This window comes from Podarcis bocagei (genome assembly GCF_964188305.1).
Source record: "Podarcis bocagei genome assembly, chromosome: 3".
NCBI lineage: Eukaryota > Metazoa > Chordata > Lepidosauria > Squamata > Lacertidae > Podarcis > Podarcis bocagei.
In genome coordinates this window covers 44530779-44554511 of record NC_138127.1, presented here as the reverse complement: position 1 = coordinate 44554511, position 23733 = coordinate 44530779, and the positions used below count along the sequence as shown (strand labels likewise).

The window sequence follows — 23733 nt, the reverse complement described above, 5'->3', positions numbered from 1 at the left end:
CCCTCTAGTACTCAGTCTATTTGAAAATCTTGATGTGAGTTCTATGAAAGGTTCTGATCAGTACAGAAGCAAGATGGAACATGAATTTTAAAAGCTTAAATTTCCATATAGTGCAAAGGTAACGGTATAATAAGTGTCCCAAATCTGTCCCTACAGATTTTGCATTCCATGTACAGTCAAGAAAAATGTGGATAAAGCCATTAAGCTACCGAAGCTGCATCATCTATGATTTTATGTTTCTGGAATTCCACTGTCCCTCTTTCTTCCATTGCCTTTTAAAAACAAAACTAGTGTGGGAAGGGGCAAAGCAGGGAAAGGTGATCCCCCAAATATATTTCTTTATCTCCATGTCTGACAAAGAAGGTATGCTTCACATGGCTCCTCAGTTTCTCAGGCTAAAAGTAGAAAATGCCTATTTCCGAATTTTAATATTTGACAATTGCTGAACTATTTTGAATGATTGCATGGATACTTTTTACCTTTATCAACAACAAAAGTCTTAAAAGGTGGATTTTTACTGCAGCTGGCAAGGGTAAGCTAACACATAACCCCCTCTCTGCTAGCCTTTGTCAGTAGGAAGAGAATCTCCAGCTGAGAGACAGGACCACTGCCACACTAGAGGTTCCAGCTTCACCCAACATGGTACCACTGGCAGTTCTCCTTCCAGCGGAAAGGACCAACATAGATATGTTGTTTGAAAAGCCACATGATAGTGTGGTACCCAGGAATTGACACAATGTTCTAAATGACGTTTAAACAGTGCAGCATTATAATTTCTGATAGTCAGACATACTGAATCAGTGCATCTGACATCTGTAAAACACATGGGGATTATGCTAATCCACATGTTGATAACTTTTGGTCCATAGGATCAATGTAGGTGGACAGCAGAACTGGGGGGGGGGGCAGCAACAATAGCACCAAACTGTACACTATTTGTTCTCTCTTTTCTCCCATCTTTTCACTAAGTACTACAGTGAGCGGGGAAGTGCCTTTGTCTTGGACACATTGGTTTAGTGATGACAATTTAATGCTCTTTTTTTGAAGGAACAGAATCACACTGTTGATTGACATGCGTTATGTGACAGTGCCCCCAAATCCTTCTAAGTAGCCAATTATTCCCTTCTTATGCAAATTATACATTTTGTCAAAGCACTGGCAAATGTTTCTTAATACTGAAATCAGCCTTAAAAGCAGAAGAAACTTGCCGGTTCCTAAGGCAGGAAATCTTTCTACATTTTGATCACAAGGGACGTCCCACTGAAGAAGGTATGTCAACACCTAAAGTACTGGAAGGGGTTTTCAAAATTATTTGGCAGTGCTGGCTGGAGCTGATGGGAGTTGCAGCCCAAAACATTTGCAGGGCACGAAGTTGGGGGAGGCTGGTAGAAAGTTATATTCAAGGACACAAACAAGACAAAATGTATAATATATACAAGTGCCAGAAGATAATAACTGGCTAGGTGATAGCACTACTTAGAAATTTGGCACCCGATGCAAGACCTGCTGAGATTTGTTCTACTCTGAGCTCCCGGGTGCAAACCCTGCTTCCTTTGCAAACACAGCCTGACTTTTAAAACACACGATCAAACGATGCCTAAAGAGAAACAGTGCTTCTTTCTGTAGGATTTGCAGCCACCACTCTACCACTGACAGCCATCCATCTCCAAGGTAGTGGTGGAGCTGAAACTAAGTACAAGATAGGATGCCATACCATATCAATATTAAAGAACATGTCTGTTAAAGGTATGTTTCTTACTTGTTTTAATTTCCTGGTATTTTGGAGCTTAAGTGGACATGGAAAACCCTGGAATTTATTAAACTGCAATCCCCCCCCCCCCGTTAATGGAATATATTAGCAATCCATTATTCTGGGTAGAAATGAAAACCTCTGATTTTCCTCAGAGCTTTGCATTTGAAAAACAAAGCTCTGAAGTGCTACGTTTTCTCATGGAACCATTTTCCTTGGTTGATTACATCACCTTTCTTCAGGGTTTTAATAGCTTTGCTCTGAGGCCTGACACCTATTGTGAATGTTTTGACCCTGATTGCCTACTGGAACATGGCCTTCTACCCATTTCTCATAAGTGCACAATGAAAAACACTGCTTAAATGTTTTCCTACACTTTCTAGTTCCATCTCTGTCTTGGACTAAAAGACACCAGCAGGAAACAACATTATTGCATTACATGGCTCAGCAGCGCTTTACTCACCCACATGCGGACCAGCCCCTTTGCCTCACTGCACTGTGATGTCAGGCCAAAACAGTAGCAGCTGCTGCAGCCAAGTGGGTTTCTGGCAGAGAGTCCAAACCTGCCAGGTTTGCACCTGTCACAGTAGACACCCTCCACATTAACCTATTGTAGAAAGAGGGAAACACTTTAGAGACAACAGCTCCTTTTCACACATCAAAACACTAGCACACGGTGTGGTTCTTACAGCAAGTAGTTATCGCAGTTAGATTCTTTAAGATATATATTGACTTGGACAAATGGTAGTATGAAGACCTGGAGATAAACATGCTGACGTCTGCAGAATACATTACTATTGTACCAAACTTCACAAACGTACGTGCCTGCTATCCTGTATTTAAACATGCATCACTGGGAAGCATAAGAACTGAGTTCTAGATCATAATGGTTCAGCTCCAGAACAAGTTAATATCCAGCAAGGTTCATCACAGGGATACACAGATCTGGTTCATGCTGTCAATTGTAGCTCACTGCAAAACACCCAAATGTGCAAGTTTCCAGACAGGAGATTGTAGGCACTACACCCATCTCCTGGTTCTACTGCTACTAAGCCATGGTTTGCCTTAGCATGTCATCTGGTTGCAGGCTGGTGGCTTGTCTCACTTTGGACAAACCATGAGCTACAACCAATGTGCTGCTTCCAGGTAGGCATAACAACGCAAGTATTTTGCCTGCAAACTCTGCTTGTGGGCTTTTCAGAAATATATAGTTGGGTACAGTGGCAAATAGGATTCTAGACTAGATGGACTTTTGGTTTGATCAAGCAGGGCTGCTCTTATGTTCTTCTTTAACTGTTTTTACACATCATTTAACCATATAAATAAATAGGGCAACGTAATGATCATTTACAATGGGGTAGTTACATTAAAGTCAATGAGGCTAAAAGTAAACAAACAGTCAATGAATTGTGCCTTAAGAATGAGAAACAATTGTGAATATATTCCAGCAGTGTTTTAACACAGGCTGACCATGCTGAAGAAAAGTACTAAAGTATTAAAGTTTTCTACAATCCATGAGAAATTGTCCTGGCAAATATGTGTGTGTGTATGCGTGCGTACGCATGCATGCACAATTCATTTTAGTGGGTATGATGTTAATTCTATACATTGTTGATTAAAAGAGCAAACCTCAGGGCACCATATACAAGTCAATTAAGACAATGAACTTGGATTTAAGATGATTTTGCAGCCTATTGATCCAGTGCAAGTCAAGATGCTATCATCTCAGGTTCATTATCCTACAACAACAGCAGCTACACAAAGTTGGAATTCCCATGTGCTTTAAGGGCGATTTTCATTACAACATCCAACACTGTAGCTGCTACAAATGTTGAGCTCTCAGTGCCACACAGAGAGGGTGGCACCCACTTCTCTCTTTCAAAATTCTAAATGTGTGCCCATTGCACCAAAAAGGTTGGTGACCCCTGTAACTCAATGGCCCTGGTTCAATGGGAATAAAATAGTCAAAGCTAATTTGACCTGTTAATGTTTTGACACTTGAAGCATGACTAATTTGGATAGGGGCAAGTGTATGTGCCACATTCTGTGCATGCTGTCAGTCTGAACAGGACTTCTCTGTGTTGCACCATTGCAGGTGATCACTAAAGGTGCCTAGCAAAGCTCTCCAGAGACAGGCTTGGAAAATAATTTTAAAGGCTCATATAAGCTGACCTCGAAGATTAGTGGTCCTTTACAAGCCCCCCCTTTTTTTCTCCTGTTCAGTCTGAAATCCAAACTAGAGAAGAATTGTGGGTTTCCTCAGAGGTGGGGAGATGTCCACTTATTTTTTCTCTCTCCTGCAGCTTCCTAAATCTTTCTCCAAGTAGTTAATTTTAAGTGATCTTAGGAGAGCAAGCCATTCTCTAGTGGCTAATTCTCAGCTATCCCACCTCAGTACCAACTTTTCTGTACATTATTCCATTCCTGCACTTGGTCTGTTTATCCCACTGGCTCCTAGGGGAAAGAAATGTGGAATGGTCTCTTGCTTTGGGACAGGGGCAGGTAGATCCCATGAAGTCAGGGAGGCCAACAACTAAGGAGCTATGAACTCTAGTCACCAGATATAACAGCCCCACTACTGGTCAATTATTGAAGGATGAGAGAAAGGTAGATCAAGAAACCTAGATCAGGCATAGGCAAACTTGGCCCTCCAGATGTTTTGGGACTACAACTTTCATCATCCCTAGCTAACAGGACCAGTGGTCAGGGATGATGGGAATTGTAGTCCTAAAACATCTGGAGGGCTGAGTTTGCCTATGCCTGACCTAGATAGATCAGGGATTTCTGTTTTGCTTCCTTCAGCCCTTGAATGTATAGCACAAAAAATGGAGTACAGGACCTGCTGTTTCAGGATAACTGATGGCCTGTTCTTGCTGGAAACCATGCAGCAAGTCAAGACAAGCAGCCTTGTTCTAATCATGTGCACTCAAGTTCATCAAACACAAGTGTAAAAAAGGTTGCCTTTTTTATGCCTATTTACTTGGAATTAAAAAACACTGAAATAAATGAGGCTTACTGCTGAGGGGTTCAGGCTGTGAGTGTGTGACCTGGTAGAAGACACTCGCTATTATTTAATCAACAGCTGTCTACCAATTTGAGCCAAATGAAAGATGCTATAGTGGAGAACACAGAGACGAAGATAAAATATTTGGTGACTAATATTTTTTCTCTTACCTTGCAGGTGCATTGTCCTGTATGATCAGAACATGAACATTTTTCCATTTCTGAATCACAAGTGTGTGGCTCAGTCCCTGCTGCCAGGCATTCACAGGCAGTGCACTGTGGGTAATTGCGATATCCCAGCCTGCATTCAGTGCATTTATCCCCAGAGAATTCTGGGCGGCAGAAACAGCAGCCAGTGTCAGGGTTGCACTGGAAACTGAGAGATCCAGCTGGACTGCAGTCACAAGCCTAAAGAGAAGAGGAGATGTTCCTTAAGAACATTTAATGATTCTATGTTAAAGACTTTCATCTTTAACTGAAGAAAAACAACTCCCACAAGAACAACTGAAACTATTGCCAATTGCCAACATATTTACATCAATAGACTAGGCAACTATTTTGTGCAGGTAAAGAGTCCACACATATTGGATTCATTTCTTAGGTATTTTGTCACTTGAAGGACATTTTTTAAAAGTACATGGATTGGTATGGGGGTGGGGCTTGTTTGACTCAAAAGGCAGTTGATGAATTTTTAAACAAACAAACAAACAAACAAACAAACAAACAAACAAATGTGGTAGGGTGCTAAAATAAACCTCACAGGATCACAAAGCCTGCACGAAAACTAAGGTCCGATAAATTCCACTAGTGAATCAATGCTTGCATAATGTTTTGGAGCAAGTCTTCAATCAAATCAAAGAAACAACTTTTGCAAACCCAGAAAGGATTCCTTCTGTCCTGGAATCTTTGTCCAGTTTGCAGAGAAGTTGAAAAGGCATTTGGGAGTAAGGATCACAATGTTAATTCTGTATTGAACTAACATTTCAAATCTACAATAATGATACTAATCACCTCAGAGCTGATCCTAAATTTGGATACCTTAGATTAATTTAAAACAGCAGTTTGTTACTTTAAGGTCTGGTCTGCTCACATTTGTTATTACTATAGTTTGCAACTGTAAAATTCTTTTATGAATGGAAACTAGGAGGGATAAAAATTTACAGAGTCAGCAAATTAATACGTATATTACCCAACCAATATACACTAGAAAATGCTCACTGGTGTTGTTGTGGCACTAGCAGAAATATATTCTATTTGGATACATGCATAAGAGGAATGTTGTATCAAGAATTGTGGCTTATATTAACAAGCAAGAGTACAACAGCAGCCATGGGCACTCTTGTTAAAGATGAAAAAGTAGAGCTGGAAGGCTTTGAAAAAAGTTGCTAGAAATGCAGTAGGTTATGATTCACACTGAAACCCCATCATAGAGATAATTGGCAACACCTCAAGTTGAAATCATAAGATGTGTTCCAAACCTCTATTTCGCTCAGTATATATGGCAGCCAAATTCTGGATTGTATGTATCTGGGACCACTAACAGTTAAGAATTGCCTGGCAGGCTTCTGTGTAGTCTAAGAATTAAAGCATATTTAGAGCAGGAAGCCTGCACAGTAAGTGATGCCAGAGGATAATGCCTACTGGGCAAATTGTTCACCATATGCAGAGTAAATTACAATCAAATGTAATGTTTGTTTTGCAAGGAGGAAGCTTCACGCAATCTTCCCCTGCCAGTGAGTTATGATGGGCTCTGAAATCGGCTCCACTAAAAGCTCAAGTGGAGAGGGGGCAATCGCACCTTGCCTTAGAGAAATTAGTTGCCATGCGTTAAAAGGGAAGACTTGGCTGACATATCATTATTAATTTAGAGAGTGCTGTGGCAGCTGCCATACTAATGCACTCATATAATAGACAAGGCGAGGATAGATAGAAGAGATCCCAGAGCTGAAACAGAGGTCCTCAACCCCTATTAAGCTGGTTTGCAGAAGCCTGGTGATCTGTGTGGTGAAGAAAGGCAGAGGTTTTGTGAGAGGAGCTTTACAACTCAAAAAGAAAATAAATTATTCTGCATTAGTTAACTGGTTTGAATGGCCATGAAAAACAGCCTTTTAAGAGAGAGCGCTGTGGCATTTGATTGCTTGCCTACACTGAAAGAAACTACCACAATGTTAAGTTAGGCCTCTTTATGTTCCCATTAATGATCATTTGTTCACACGCTTGATGTGTGGTGATTTTAGTCTTTATAATGTCCATTTCCAATATATCTCTAAGAGACGGTAAGTTTGATTCTTACATAATGAGAGGGACCTGGAAGTGAGAGAAACTAACTTGCCTGAGGTCACAGAGTGAACTTATGGCAGAGGTAGGAGGTGAATCACATCCAAAGCCATCATGGTATTCACCAGACTACAAGTTACCGTAGCTCAAGAGAGACAAAAGAAAATACTTTACACACGGCTCATCCAGACTTCTGCTTGTCCCACCACTTTCCCTCAGGAAAACTTGATCTTTACTGCTGAATCAGAGCAAACGTCAATCAGTTTCCCTGTGGATTGACGTTTGGTATAATTCAGTGAAGAGTGGGTTTTCTCGTGGAAAGCAGTGGGGCAAACAGAAAACTGTTTGGATCCATGCCTAGGAAGCGTGGGGCAAGTGGAAAACCATACTTTCTAGGTGTGGGGCAAGCAGAAGTGTCAACAAGCCCACAGTCAAGTCAATGATAAAAGGCTTAGACAGATCCTAGCGCCTACGCATGGTAGTACCATGGATCCTTCATTTTATTTTATTTTATCACATTTGCATCAATCTTCTTTCACAGAGCTCAGGGTAGTATACATGGAGACAATTCCAATCTATCCTCATAGGTAAATTGGGTTGAGTACCAAATGAAATATTATTTAGGAGATCCACAATTGATCCTGTAACTCAGATAGGGCCTCTATTGTATCTTTGGCTTCAGTTTTTAATTGGGACAATGTAATACCAACTGCAATTCTAATACTGCTCATGAAGACTGGTATCCTTGAATGACACTCAGAATTCTATTAAAATTGTGCTTGGAACAAAGAAAGCTTTGTCAGACACAATACAAAGCCGTCTGAGTTATCCTTAGGCTCACTTCGCCTTTGTTTTGTGAAAAGGGATAAAATTATATCCAAATTTGGACAGACTGTCCTTCTGACTTCAGTACACAACAGCTGAAATAAGGTACATGTGGAGGTCGAACACTTTGTCTTCTGAAAGATGCAGCTCCAATTCAAATATAGCACATCCTGTCATCTGGGCCAATGCCAGTGCTCACAAAAGAGAACTTCAGCTCTATGATTCTTTAGAAAACTCCCACTGTATTTTTGGTTCCAAAGACTAGTAGTTTACCACATGGAAAGCAAAGAAACACACAGAGATAAAATACAGTTTCACTCACCTTGCACCCGCTGATAATGTCATGACCCCAGTGATTTGGTGCACATTTATCACACCTCTGTCCTACAGTATTGGGAGGGCAAATGCAACGGCCAGTGTGTGGATCACAATTATTACCAAGATGGGCACACTCACAACCTTCATGGGGAAGATGAAGAGAAAGACAACATGAAGCACATTGCTTAAAATATCTGAAGAAAGCAGATTCTGTCATCGTAATGTCAGTTGTCCAAAATCTTAGGTTTTTATACTGTACTGTGATGTTTCGTTTTATTGTTTTGTTCATCAACTCTATCGTGTTTTATGGTTGTATGTTATGTGATCCCCATGGGTGGTAAAGACTGGTCCAGAAATGAATTAATAGTAATAATTTATCTGTGGTGGGTGCATCTAACTATGGACTGGAGAGATGAAAACTGAGCCAAAGTCACATACCCAGTTGGGTCTGATATAGAAATAATAAAAACAAAAGCTGTAGAGTTCCAACCATGAACTATGTATATGTGCCTACATCATGAAATGCCTGAGACTTTACAGAGCCATCACATGCCACATCTATCAGCGTATGAAACACAATTTTAGATAAATGCTATCAGGACTGAGCAAACCTTTTTACTTCTGAGAGCCAAGTGTGGTGGTAAGTGGTCAGTCAAGGGCCGTATGCCAGTGGATGTGACTGGAGCCCACACTCCCACCCCCTCCATTGTGATTTACATGGGATGCAAAACATGTACATCACCCTTCCCAACACAACTGCACTCCCTTGTCTGCCAATATTTTTTTGATGGCAGTGTGATTTACATGAAAAACATGGTGCACAGACATGACTGTGCATCCTCCTTCACAATAATGAATTCATTCATTCAATTTATATACCCCATAGTTCCTCTCCAAAGGAGCCGGGGGCAGCAAACACATCTGTAGTAAAAATAAAACCATGTGGCAGGTAGCAAACATTGAAATATGGTGGGTTTCTTGGACACCGATAGTGGGCTGCACTGAGGGCTTCTGAGACCCATAGGGTGCCCACCTGTGCTAAGGTAACTTATTTGGTGCTGGAAAGATGGAAGTGGCTTGCTAGAATGGGGTCATTCTATTTAACTTTTGTCCTGCTCATAAGCTTTGCCTAATGAAGCAAGTATCAGTTTGGGGGGAGGCAATATTCATACTGTAAAAATGGTATGAAGAAAAGAAGCTCCCTAGTGACTATCCAAACCCCCCACTTATTCTTGGCTACATTAAAAATATTTATTTTTATTTTTTTAAAAAGAGAGGCCAGAATTCCAATCAAGATTCCCCATCTCATTTAAATACAGGGTCTCAACCATGAATCAACTAGAGACCCGGCTGGCTTTGAAAATCTAATAGTATAGTGCACCCTCATATCATGCTGTCTTCTCTCAGAATGGAGAGTTGCTTGCTGGATGCAGTTTTGAAGTAGCATTGAATTAATGGAAGTTTGTGTATCTCCTTGGAATATTCTTAAGCAGTCTGAAGGCATTTGGCTTTTCTCAGGGTTTTCAGACATCAGTATCATTGTCTTTAATTAAAAAGATTAACTGGTAAGCCATTATGCTGTTCTTTCCTCTGCCCCCTGCAACGTACTAGAAAATGAAATTCCAGAACTCATTAAAAGTAGAAACAGACTCTCTTTATATCTCTTGCACATCTTTGGTCTTCAAATGTCAATACTCTGCTTTCCCCCCTGTTTTGCTATATATCTGCCAGATTTATTATGCCAAATGACATTTCTTTCTATCATATTTCATTTCAGAGATGTAATGGCACCAGTCCCATAAGGGGGTTCTTCCCTTGTTAAAATGGCTGATGTAGTGGAAATGAAGCAATTTCTGTGGCTAAGAGATGCTCAACTGTAGAACGGACTCCCACGAGAGGTGGTGGACTCTCTTTCCTTGGAGCCTTTTAAGCAGAGGTTGGATGACCATCTGTCATGTATGATTTAGTTGAGATTCCTGCAATGCAGGGGGTTGAACTGGATGACCCTTAGAGTCCCTTCCAACTCTGTGATTCTATGATTCTCCTCTCACAAAACTGACAGCAGTGTCCATCTGCTTTACAGAGGAAGGGAAGATAATCCTTATGTACACCAGCAAGCATTCAGCCCATCAATGTACAAGAACATTTCTGGATCAAGACCAATTTCTTTTTTCTGTGGAACTCATATTCACCATTTGTCCCTGTACTTATGATACTATATAATTATTCAACTTTTTTTTTTCAGAGCAAAAAAGCTAAGAAGATTAAATGACTTTTCTTTTACTCAGAAAGTCTTCCGGGTTTCCCCATTCCCCTCCTGTAAAATAGAATTCTTTTGAGTTGCTGGTCTTAAAGTGGTTATGATGTGCTGATTTGGGTCTGAAATTAAACATTAGCTAAATCCAGGAATTTCATTTCAGGGTCTTCATCAGAGTAACCCATAGTGCATACAACTACTAAAGAGAATGGGAAACCCCAAAGAGATGTGGGGCTCTGTAAGTGCCCTCCTATAATTTTTATCCATTGCATCTGCCACACTGACGTCTCATTTGTGTGACATTGATATCTTATGCATGTGTGTGTGCTAGAGCACAATTTATGGTGAAAATGTAAACACAAATTAGTACATCATTCATTTCTACCATAGTATGATTGAAAATGCGACATTTTAGAATGAAGAAGCCAGAGCTAGACATTCTGGAATAAATCAGGTATCAGTTGCAGAAAGTTTTCACAAAAGAAAACAGCTTTCCAAACCTGCAACTGCTGCAAAAAATGACAAATCACAAAGATCATTCACTGTGTTCTCATTCCATCCCCATTTGTGCTAAGAGCCTTAAGACTACAGTTACCATTTGTTTTTCATTTCAAGTTTTCTCTTCCGTGAATCCAAAAGTTGACCTCTTACCCTTACCAAGTGCTGACATGTTTAAACTTTTACACAACAATAAACATGTCTTTATAGATCGACTCTTCTTGTAAGGGAACACAATAGCACAGAGCTATGGTTCAGCATGCAATCTGTACAACTTTTAGGAAATATTCATCTGCCCAGAATGTTTTTTTTTTTCTAGTTCATAGATGGAATGGATTGAAATCACATTTAATATCCTTTAAGCCACTGATAATCCTGGGCCAGATGATCCAGAATCTGATTTAATATCCTATGCCTACTTCCTTGCAAGTCCCATTCAACACTCTTCTGAGTGAGTAGGACTGGGCATCATCACACACCCATGACACAGATCAGGCACTCCAGAGTAGTGCAAATGTAAAGAGTCTGAAGGCCAGGAAGAATAAATACTTTATTACATAAAATGCAGGGGTATGAGTTTCTGGCTTTAAGTTTTTAATGAAGAGTAGCTCATATGAATTGCTGAGGAAAGAGAAAAGGATTAAGACTTAAATGGGAAGGCTTTCTATCAATCACACACTATTAAGGAATATAAGCTGACCTGTGTAATTGCATCATTTGAATGCTTCAAACTAAGGATGAGATAATCATTCCTCAGATAGGCTTAATGTTACCCTTTTCAGCAATTCTGCCCAATTCAGCAACTTGTGTGCACCCACAATTTCCCTATGGAAGTTGCTCCATTGACTATTGTATCTTAGACTGAGAAATCTTTTCGCTACTCATATAGGTCATACTGATATTGCAGGTCCCATGAGGATGAATGTGTCCTATGGAGAGATGGCTTCAGACCCAAGGGAAGCAATGTTGCCACACACACAAAAGTTTTAGTCTGGGGTTTTTTTTTAATGGGAACAAATTAACATACAAAGATCCAGTAGCACACAGGAAAGCTCACATCTGTGGACTTCAGGAGGCTCTCTCTGCATTGTGAATCTTTCCCCAATTTTCTAGGTCAGCTACTGGGAGAATGATGCCTTTGGCTAAAGTTTCTTGCTGGAAGGAAAGGTGGGGGACAGAGCAGAAACACTGTCACTTTAGCTTTGCCAGTAGATAAATGGAAAAGTAAAGGAACCCAGATTTGATGTTATCTGTATGCTCCTTGCTCCTGCTCACCAAATAAAAAGTCTAATTCAGTGGACTGCAGTCTTCCTAGACCTATGACCCATTTCTAACCTCATCAGTTAAGATGAGAACCACTTTTAATTATCCCCCCCTCCGTCTCTCTGACTTGCCATCATGTAGTCAAGGGACAGGGAAACTTTGGTCGTCCTGATGTTGTAGGCTAGAATTCTCATTATCCCTGACCAATGGCCATGCTGGCAAGAGGCTGAAGGGAGTTGAAGTCCAGCAAAGCCTTTCCTCCTCCCAGGAGGGGAGGGGTTGTGATCGGGAGATGATTCCCGTGTCATGCAGGGGCGCTCTGCCCCCTGCTTCAACTCCAGGGCTGGCGCCACGCCCCTCCTTGCTTGGGCACCCAATAGGGAAGCTCGATGGGGGCGTGGCTTGCTGCTCAAACGCAGCCGCACCAGCGATCCCCACCATTGCACACACATTTTCTTCGAGTCAAGTTCCGGCTTCATGCCTAATCTGGGGCTACCATTGTGGGTGCGAGTTTCCTGGGTGTCCAGAAGGGGCATGCGCTGGCAAGAACTCATGCCACTGCTGAAGGCAAAAGCTGCGCTGTTGGGCCCCCCTAACATTCTAATCATCCAGCCGGGTGAGAGCGACCTGGCTAGCAGGAAGAGTGTGGACTTGTCGTGAAACATGAGAAAGGTCTTGGATGAGTTGGCTGCCTTATTTCCCAGAACAACCCTGTTCTGGTCCTCTCTCTTGAAGAGAAAGGTTTGGTGCGGTGCGAAAACATTATGGCCTTTGAGAAATCCAGGAAATTCTTTAGCGCGCGGTAGCGCGCAAAGTGTATTTTATGAATGGCTTAGTTATATCTCATGATGATATCCAGATTGGCGACCAGACCCTATTCCGGGATGACGGTGTTCAGCTTTCAGATCGCGGAAACAACATATGGCTGGCTAACATATCCAATAGTCTTAGGGATTGGTTGCAACTGTGAGGGTATTCGCGGCGAGCCTTTTGGCTTGGGTGGTGGTTAGGCATTGGAATGTGTTGTTGGTGTTTCGGGGGGCAAGGTGTGGCCATCGCCTTCCCCGACAATTTTGGGTATTCCGCTAAAGGAATCTGGCGGTTGTGGATCCTGTCCGATGCCAGTGTTGCGGGGGGCCATGGCACGACCCTTGGTGACATCAGGAAGAGAGCCTATAGTTGGATTAGCATCAACAGGTTTCCCCTACTGGTGGTTTACCCCTCCTCAGACTCACCCCTCTACGAGTGGGTGGAGTCTAATGTTCTGTGGTCCAATGCCTAAGCCAATACCTTCTCACATGCTGTAATCAATAAAGTTGTGGCCTTTACCTTACCCATTAACCTTACATTCTGTGTCCACGTGTCTTTATTCCCCACGTGTCCTCGAATCACAACATTTGGAGAGCCACAAGTTCTCTACCCTCGAGGTAGCTATTGGGCCATTTTCTTTCTTGGAGGACCCAAACAGATCAGAAACTGGACAAATTCAGACATGTGCCTATCATGTGACAGAGAATCTTACTTCTGAGATTTTGGTTTGCTGCTGAAAGTTTTTTTTATAAACAAATAAATAAATTAGGAACCATGAGGCTGCTGGCACAAACCACCTTACAGAAAGTTGCAACTCCATTGCACCACCAGTTGAAGATGAATGATTTAAAGGACGATGTAAGAGAGTGTGCTTTGGGAAGTGTGAAGCACTTAGAGCAAGAGGTGGTGTGTGGAGAGAGGTAACCATGTGGAAGAGAGAATGAACTGCCATTTTCTTTTCTTTCTTACTGAGCTCCACAATGAACACAAATACACAAAGTAGGTGCCACATAGAAATTAGAGTTGCAATTTTTTTTTTTTTTACTGAAAATCCACCTCAACCTGTGGGGAAGAGATTTACTGCAACAATTACAAGCTACCATTCAATTTAATGAGTAAGCTTGCACTTCCCCTCAACTGGAACTCTTCTGGTCGTGCCCTGGCTATACGTTTAATTACATTCCAGCAAACATCAGCCATGGCACACCTTGCGTTTTAAGCCGTTTGTCCATCATTTTATCCAAGAAGCATCATTTATCCTGCTCTTGATAATGCCATTCTGTGAAATTGACTAATGATTGTGATGCTTTTGTCTCTCTTTTCAGTAGGTCTGAATATATCTCTTTAGTTGTTTCTCTCCTAGGAGTCCCTGGATTGGCTGTACAGAATCGTATGAACATTAATTCTTTAGCTTGTTCTGCAGAAGAAGCCCTGAATTTTACTTCAGAAGCTCTTCACCTTTTGAATAAAGAACAGAGTGGACTACATAATGGACTTTTACAAAATTGTGCTATTGATTATCTATTGATGATTCATCATTATGGATGTGAACAAGTTGACAACATGTGCTGTTTTAATATTACTGATAATTCCAAAGCCATCCAAAAGCAGATCTCTCATTTGCAAAATCTCACACACCACATTAAACAAGACGTTGGTTTTTCTGGCCACTGGGGTTCTTTCACCCAGTGGCTTACTGCTTGGCTACCTAATCTTACTTAGCTTCGTAATCTCTTTCAATATGCCCTTGTCATTATATGCATCTTAATTTTGTTATGTTGCTTCCTTCAATGCATTCCTGGCCTCATAAGCCTATTCTCTCGGCTTCCCTCTCCCACTCAACCACCTAATAAACTCCTTGCCGCCTACTTTGCGAAATGGCAACACCAACAGTAAACCTAAGGTGAGATGTGGACGGATTTATTTTGGGCATGCGTTGGCAAACCACGTATCCCGAAGTATTCTTGTCCCATCGATCCTGGACGGATTTATTTTGGGCATGCGTTGGCAAACCACGTATCCCGAAATATTTTTGTCCCATCGACCCTGGCGAACTTATTTTGGGCATTTGTTGGCACACCACTAATCCTGAAATATTTTTGCCTTATCTACCCAGAATGCCTCGCAAACAAGAAAAGAAAGGGGGAGATAAAGGGAAGTCTTCTTTCTGCACAAAACTGCTCCATTTTGGGGAAGCCTCGCTCCTCTTTTCTCTTGCTTTCTGAGAAGTTTTGCTTGTAGGTTTTTCCCTGCTTTTGCACACACTGTACGAACCTGCTCTTCACGCCTAGCTGACCACATCCACAGAACTTGATTGTTACATTGTTACATGATATGATCAATCATTAGTAACAGACATCCCAAGCTCATGGAAAACAAACTGTACTTGCTCTCCATGCCTAGCTGACCATAACTATAAAACCCGATTGTTATATTGTTTGTGCCAATTAATCCCTAGTTACAATTCAATTAGGAGGCTTCATGCCTGTCTAGTTCCAGCTCCGATTCTCAGCCTTCTCTCCATCAATGATAAATGATCACATGTAATCCCCACCTTTCACAACCAATTACAGGTTTCTGTGTGTATGTATCAACCAATCAGCCACAGGCACACTTTTGGCAATGCTTGCAATATTCAATAAAATAGGCTCTCAGGGTCCGCCCTGACAGACGCCTCATGTTACACCTGCCTCTCTCGTCTCCCATGATTTTTCATTTCTACAGACAGGATTGTTTAAAAGAACTGAGGTACTTTCATGTGATTATATTTTTTCATTTAAGTTGACAATTTATTATTTCCATCAGTTTCACCTGGTACTGCTTAGGCTCCATTTCTGTGGTACATTTTGCATAGATTAACTTGCATCTCCCAGAAATTGGTAAGAAATATTTTCCTCTTGCATTTACCCTCTGATGTGTCATGTGGAAACAGAAAAGATATGCAGCTAGACTATACCTGCTGGTTTGAAATGCAGTATGTAAAGCTAGACTTTTGCACCCATTATATTCTACTTGTTTGACCTAGCTCTGGGTTGCTACATTTATCTCTAGGTAGCTCCAAGTCAAATGCTTATCATTTGTAAAAAAATAACATATTGCAGGGGAAAATTGTACAACAGGAACGTCACTTTATGCCAAACCCTATCATTGGTTCACCTAGCCCAGTAAAACTGATGAGCAGTGGCTCTCCAGATTTTCAGCCGGCACCCTTTCCCCAGTCCTATCTGAAGGTGCCATGGATCGAACCTGGAACCTTCTAAATGCAAAACGTGTGGCTTGGGATCAGATTATTTAAGAAACTGCTTCTCCGTGTATGATTATCTCACCCTGCATTCACTATTAAGATATTTTGCATGGGTCTCTTCTAAGGAAGAACACTTCTTACACAAGCCATACACGATGGAATTGGTTACTAGAATAAATCTATCCTGGTGTGTGTGTGTGTTTAAAAGAAATGCAAAGTGCATATTTTGGCTTTAACCTTAGACATTTGTAATTCTCCTTGTCTTTAGAGCATAATGCTTGGTTTGCTTGTGTTCTCTTCATTGCAGATGGTTTATGGACATTAGAAAAAAAAAAGATATGCCAGCTTTGAGCATTTTGCTACATGTAATTTTTTAAAACAAAAAATAAAACAAAAAATAACTTGCATTAAAAAAAATTTTCCCTAGAGTTAAATCCCAGAGAAACAGAATGTGATGAATTCAGATGTAGTGCTGGGCCTGAAAGAAGTCTTTCTCCTCACACACATAATAAAAAGGAAAGCTCCCCATCTATTAAATGAAAGTTGATGATCTATACTTACGGGTGCATCCTCCTTCTTCAAAGCCATAAAATCCATGAGCACAGCGGTCACACTTCTTTCCTCCAACACCTGGCTGGCAATGGCACTGTCCAGTCTCATCACAGTCAAAAGATTTGGATCCAAATGAATTACAGTTGCAAGGAACACAGCCTCTGGATGACTGTACGCCAAAGGTTCCAGGCTGTCACAGTAGACAGAGGGAAATCATTTAGCAGAAATAAAAATAGCAAGCAATGCTAAAGGAAAAAAGTGTGTGAGAAGCACTGACTCTTGAAGGGTCAATGGATGTGAATGAGCCAGTTTGTTTAAGTCCTAAGAGATTAAAACAAATAGGAAGGTTCAAATCTGGCACCTCTCCTTGTAGCCCAATTTACCCAACATCTGAAATACAAAGAAAGACAACTCTGGAAACTCCAAAGTTAATTTGAAATTTGATTCATTGGTCCTCATTAAGGAACCAGTGTAACACCAAGCATTCTAAATTCTGAACTTGGTTCTGCTCTAATGGAGCACCTTGCAAAAGCAACTTTTAATATGCACTCCTGATGTGTCTAATAACAAAGGATGAGCTAACAGAAGAGTCCTCATTTGGGCTACCACAGGGCTTTTGATTTAATGTGGCGGCTATCACTTTTCCATAGGACACATACAGCCATTATTCTGCCTTGCAGAGCTTAGCTTATGTGGCCTCTGAGGCCTTTAGATGATGTGGAGGCCAACTGTGAACATTCAAAATGAGATAGGGAAATGCCTCTCTTTTCCCATCTCTGCAGACGACGTCCCTCCTTGCAATGCTGCTGTATGGCATAGAACGGCAAAGATTTTCTGTTAAACCTGTATCACCATGAACCTGTATTAGCAGCAACTATTAGTGCAACATCATTGATCCAAGCATGCTCACAAATCCCAATTTGTGCCTTTGGAATCTTTTTTAGGGCTCAACCATTGGAAAGTCCTGGCCTAAATTCAGCCCCATAAGTCTACCAGTTAAACGAGAGGTCCTTAGTCCACCAACCCTGCCTGTTCAGAAAGTACCTCAGAGCAAGGTTCTGTTCAATACATAAGCTTCCGTTATCCCTACTTCAGCATGGGATCAGCGGGCCTTGTTCAGATTACAGGTGCAGAGGCTAAAGTTGCTTCCCCATGCAAAGCCAAGTAACTGCAATAAACATGCAATTTATCCACCGTTTCACCACTGTATATTATGACTAGTACTATAGCATCGTATCTCTCACTAAGAACAGAAAGGAATGCCTCAACTCATGCAATTAAACCAGCAAGCACCCGCCCTCTAAATCACCAGTTTCATAGGAAAGGTAAATCCTGTTTATAAGGGGGAAAGGCAGAAAATCAAATTCCATTTTAGATAAAATTATCTGCTTAACCCACAATTAACTTAAGAAGTTGGGTCAGTGGCTGCAGTGCACCAGTGAGGAGAACTACAAATTCACATATAAAATTATGCTTTGTTAACTATTTTCTTACTGAGATGGTGAATTATCTAATAAGTGTGATACATTTTGTGTTAATTACTATGCTCTGGATTCAACTAACTGGTACCGCTATAAGTAACTCCGTATAGAGAGTTACCTGAGAACATTACTTTAGGTGAATTCAAGTAATCACAATAACTTAGGTTACGCGGGTTACTAATATTATCCAAGTTCCTTTGTAACTTGATTCTTACTTATCTGAAAAGTCAGCATTCAAAATTTATTTTTTTCTCAGATATCCCCCTCATTAATTACCTCAATTGCCTGATGCATCACACTGCAATAGCATGGGTCCTGAACTTCAACTAAATCCCAGAAATTTCAATGGGATTTATTCTCTAGCGCATATTGTACCAGACAATGTTTTGATGTTGCGAGAACACTGACTGTTTTCTAAATGGTTTGCTTCTACTGCACTGTTAGTGTAACACAACACAGACACATGCTAGAATGCAATGCATGCTGTACATGGTCTTTTTGATTACCAAAGAGGCAGGTTTGAAAGCACCTCTCGGGCACCCACTTGCACTGGAGTAGCCCCATCTCTGATGAGGTGCTCTGATTTGCTGAGCCGGTAATGGCTTTTCCTTCTGGATATACACCTGTCTGCTCAGTTCACATCGTTTACCAGCAAATCCTGATTTACAGATACATCTCCCTGACACATCACAGTTTAGTGACATGGATCCTAGAGGATTGCATCCACATGGTGTACAGAATTGCTTTTCTGGAACCCAAACATAACCAGGCTTTTGAAGAGAAAGAGAGGGGAAACAAGTTAGAAAACAAAGTTGTACAAGAAAAGGTTAGAAGAGAGAGAAAGAGCAAGAAGTCTATTATAAATATTTGTACACCAAACAATTTGGTTTTCTTAGTGTACATATGGAATTAAACGGAACCAACTAAAGATTACATAAATTCAATGGCCTTTTGTTTTATACTTAAAACTATCATATGCACATCTTATAAAGTCCAGTAAACTTTGCTCTAAACTACAACCGATAGTGCTCCAGTAATGTAAACACATCCATATCTAGTAAATGAGCTAATGCCAAACATGATCATAATGGGGGTTGAATCCAATTGTGCTCCTTCGCTCATGCAAGAACTTTTGACCCAGTGGTCACCTCTGCCAATGTAAGGGAGAGGCAATTTCCACCAACTCCATCTCACCCTGCAGCCCGTTGCACCCCTGAAAATCTGTTTCAGAAGGTTGGGGGACCCTCCAGAACAGGCATAGAGGGTGACAGTGGGTAGAAAGAACTGATAAAAATTGCTTTCCTTCTGTTGGATTAAAAAGCCATTAAAAATGGAATCCTATCCTGAGATTGCTATTGAGATGATCATGTTACTTTTCAAATCCCAGTTTTTTACTGCTGACATTTTTTTTCTAGGTTTCTTAATGGCTTCGTATTGTAATTTCCCCCATAGAAAGTTAAAGTGCTCTAATTCACACAGGAGAGAAGTAAAATAATCTTTCAGGAGAAGCCTTTGAAGTTTCACAGATCACCACAGCACAGAATCACTTTCCTATTTTTCTGGACAGCCTTACCCATTTATTGGGCCAACCTGTTTCACTCATTTCAAATTGTTCATTTCAAATGCTTTGAAGGTTTGCTTTATTGTTGTAAACACTGACATAATCATTGTGATCAAGGTGTGAGATGAGTGGTCAGAAAACAGGTAACCAACCTAACCTCTTTTCTAAAAAACAAAAGCAAATGGACATTGAGTCCACAACTGCACTGAATGATAATTCTAGAAGCCAAGAGGGTTGTTCCTTATGTTTTCTTTCTGAGAGACCCTTCTGTATTTGTTTATAAAATTCAAAAAAACAAACATGTGAATCATGATGCAACAATGCAAAAGGGGTGTGTTCCGCCCATTTTCTTTCTTTCTTTTTTCATGTAACTAGTATGTCAGTTTTTGTTTTTTGTTTTGCAAAGAACTAAAATCTTCCTTTATATACATAAAAAGATATTAACTATTCATGGTGTACATTTATTCTGTTTGACTTAAGTTTTAAAAGGGGATAGATTCTGTGCACCACAAACAACATGTTCCAATTAGCACCAATAATGATTCCAGAAAGCCTTAGAAATAAATTCTGAGACACATATCAAAGGCAGTTAACATCCTTAGTTCTAAGCCCAAAACCACCCTCAACATTTTATTTGAACAACAAAAAAGAGTCGTTATAATATAACACATAGAAAGGGGAGGGAAAGCAATAAGGATGGATCAGTTTTTATGGCTTACCTTACACTCATCACATCTACGGCCCACCACGTTGGGTCTGCAGTCACACTGCCCAGTCTTAGAGCTGCAAGTCTCTGAAAAGGAGCCATTGAGATGGCAACGACAAGCTACACAGAAATAAGAAAGGGTGTCATAATGTAATGCATGCTGGCACGCTATGATATGTACATGAAACAAAATGAACTCCACTTTTATTGTGTGTGTGTGTGTGTGTGTGTGTATGGGTACACGTACACACACACACACACACACACACACACACACACACACACACACACACTGTAACTCTGTTCTTGGTCTACAATTAGCCACACAAGAGAAAGATGAGTGCCACTGCCCTCTCCCATTTTTAATTGACTCAGAACCATGCAACTAGAACCCTGCCATGAGCACACGATCCTGATTAGGTCACTGATGGCTTCTTCTGTATTTAATGGCAGGTGCCAGGCTACACATTCTGCATGAAAAAGTCATTGCCTGCACAGATAATGGAATTTTAGTACCAGATTATGTGACTTATGATCACAGGACAATTTTAATAATATAAATACACCCCTGGGAAAGCCAGGCAATGCTGTGGTCCAGTAATCCCTGCAATGGATTACTCCAAGGACACACCTCATGGGTTTCAATGCACATCCATCCAGTATTTCCTTTGGCCACTTCCTACTGGGTGGTGGGTGCCTCTCCCCTCCAGACAGTTCCCCTAAACCATTTAGCTGTGCCTCAGATTATACAGAATGTACAGTCATTAGGGCTTTACTTTCTTTTCGTTTTTTAATCTGCCTTGAAGACCATGCAACTTTCAGCTGTATGAATCTTGTGATGTTTCCATAACTAAAAGCCAGTTGTGAAATAATGTACAAAAAGATATGGGCTACTAGTTTGATGCTTTTATTTTACATTTTTGTTTCTTAAAAATAATGTTTAGGGATAACAGGGCTGGTAACAAAACTGAGCTGCCAATTGAACTGACTAATGTAAATGACCCCAGCAGGAAGGAAAGAAGGGAAAGGGAGGGGAAAAACCACAGTATTTTGAGAGCAAGACTCTTGCTTTGCAAGTTTTCAATCACGAAGTTGATTCTTTAATGAAAAGGAAAAATTGAAAGCAACAAAGCATAGGCACAGTCCCTCTGATTTCACAGCTTCGGGGCAAACTTCATGGAAGCCTGCCCAAGAAATATGCAAAAAAGAAAGCCTAGTCGTAATAGGAGGAGAAATAAATTTGCGGTAACTGCAAGCACAAGAACATTAATATACTGAGAAGTTCTACTATGAACTCAGCTAATGACAAAAAGCAAATAATATAAATATACATTAAAAAGCTATCTATTTTAATGGTTTTTTTTGGGTATATATTGTATGTTTTCGCTCCACACAGAGCCTCCTATACAGCTGTCTCTGTAGAGGAAATGTTCAAAGTTTCAGCCATGTCAATGCCTCAAGGAAAGAAGCACAGCAATGGGAGTTTCAATTCTGCTCATAGTTTGATTTTTCAAATCCGCTGCTTTTTAAATGACAGCCTTAAAGAGCAAGTCACGAGGCACCGCACCAATGAATTATTACTCAACTCCAATGCAGCTGCTGAAATTGGAACCTGTAAAAATCCCAAATGTGCAGAAGTGGTGGTGGTGGGGAAATCTTATGAAAATCTGATTAGTGCAAGAGACTGAATTGATCCACAGAAGACTCTACCTAGATGGAAGACAAGGAGTGGCTATGTTTGCATGGCACTGTATTGCCTTGGAGATCCATGAATGAGCTGGATGAAAATTATATTTAATGCTGCCAGGGGATTCTTTGTAGATCAGATGTTCTGTGCCAAGTGGTCAGTGGGGGATTCACTGTGTTATATATATGGTTGGTGAGAACGGGTGAAGGTGAGGTGCTAAGGATGTGTTTTGGGAGATGCTACTGCAGAAGGAAGTGTTGGCATAGCTTCCATTTCAGTTATCTTGCTTAGCCAATAATGCCTTAACACACGGAATTGTTACCGTATTTTTGTACAGTATTTGCTTTTTACTTGTAGTGTTCCTTTTAAAAGGGTATGCTGTTTCAATTTTCCTCCATTTTTTTTCAAATTAATTTTCCAAATTATTACAAATCAAACCAAATTACTTTCATTTAATACAATTTTTTAAAAACAGGTTTCCCGCTCCGGTTCTGAACATATGATAAATTTTAATTATGCTACTTTAAACCATGGACATTTATTGCACTTTTGTATTTGATATTCATTTGCAAAGTTCTGTTCTTTGCAATGTTGTACTTGATATTTTAAGATTCACTGTAAACTGGTAAAGAAATTATCTAAATCAATGATTCCCAAACTCCCCTGCAATGGATCTCTTAAAAATTGCTGATGGCTTCAGCAGACCACTGAATTATTCCCCCCCCCCCCGCTTATTGTAGGAATTGTGATGTGCTGTGCTAGATACTGTATTATTTTTAATTGTATTTCTATTGCTTCTTCTGTTTCTTACATTGTATTACAATTTGAATTCTCCAGAATTTTATAGAACTCAAATGGTAAGTGTTCTTCACAGTCATGCTGTGAACCACCTGAATAAAGCTTGTGGACCACTGGTAGTCCACAAACCAGGGTGGGAACCCTCAATCTAAATACAGTTGTACCTCGGATCCTGAATACCTTGCTACTCGGATGTTTTGGCTCCCGAACACCGCAAACCTGGAAGTGAGTGTTCTGGTTTGTGAACGTTCTTTGGAACCCGAACATCTGACAGGGCCTCCACAGCTTCTGATTGGCTGCAGGAGGTTCCTGCAGTCAATCAGAAGCTGTGCTTTGATTTCCGAACATTTTGGAAGTTGAGCGGACTTCTGGAACGGATTCCATTTGACTTCCAAGGTACAGCTGTAAATTAAATACCTAGATAAATAAAAGAAATATATCTCCTACCTTTACACCAAATGAGTCACTCAGTGGGAACAACAAACCAGAACAATTGCACAATCTCTTTTTTAAAACAAGTGGTGACATCCTTCTGATTAGTCATGCACTGTGACAGACACTGAACATAAGGCAGGCATCCTCAAACTCGGCCCTCCAGTTGTTTTGGGACTACAATTCCCATCATCCCTGACCACTGGTCCTGTAGCTAGGGATGATGAGAGTTGTAGTCCCCAAACATCTGGAGGGCCAAGTCTGAGGATGC

General features: G+C 40.7%; 1 protein-coding gene across 7 annotated transcripts in view; it reads right to left on the bottom strand.

The window, feature by feature from the left end:
* Nucleotides 1-23733, bottom strand: part of LAMA2 (laminin subunit alpha 2) — a 372288-nt gene that overhangs the window by 123485 nt on the left and 225070 nt on the right. For 4 of the 7 annotated variants that reach the window (XM_081187598.1, XM_081187601.1, XM_081187599.1 and 1 more), the window contains 6 exons: nt 20559-20665; nt 18785-19048; nt 16807-16987; nt 8178-8314; nt 4925-5161; nt 2214-2357 (listed from right to left, as the gene is read on the bottom strand). In XM_081187598.1, coding sequence (XP_081043724.1) covers nt 2214-2357; nt 4925-5161; nt 8178-8314; nt 16807-16987; nt 18785-19048; nt 20559-20665 — 1070 coding nt within the window. The remainder of the gene's footprint in view (nt 1-2213; nt 2358-4924; nt 5162-8177; nt 8315-16806; nt 16988-18784; nt 19049-20558; nt 20666-23733) is intronic. The other 3 variants (XM_081187602.1, XM_081187603.1, XM_081187604.1) reach the window with 1 other exon arrangement.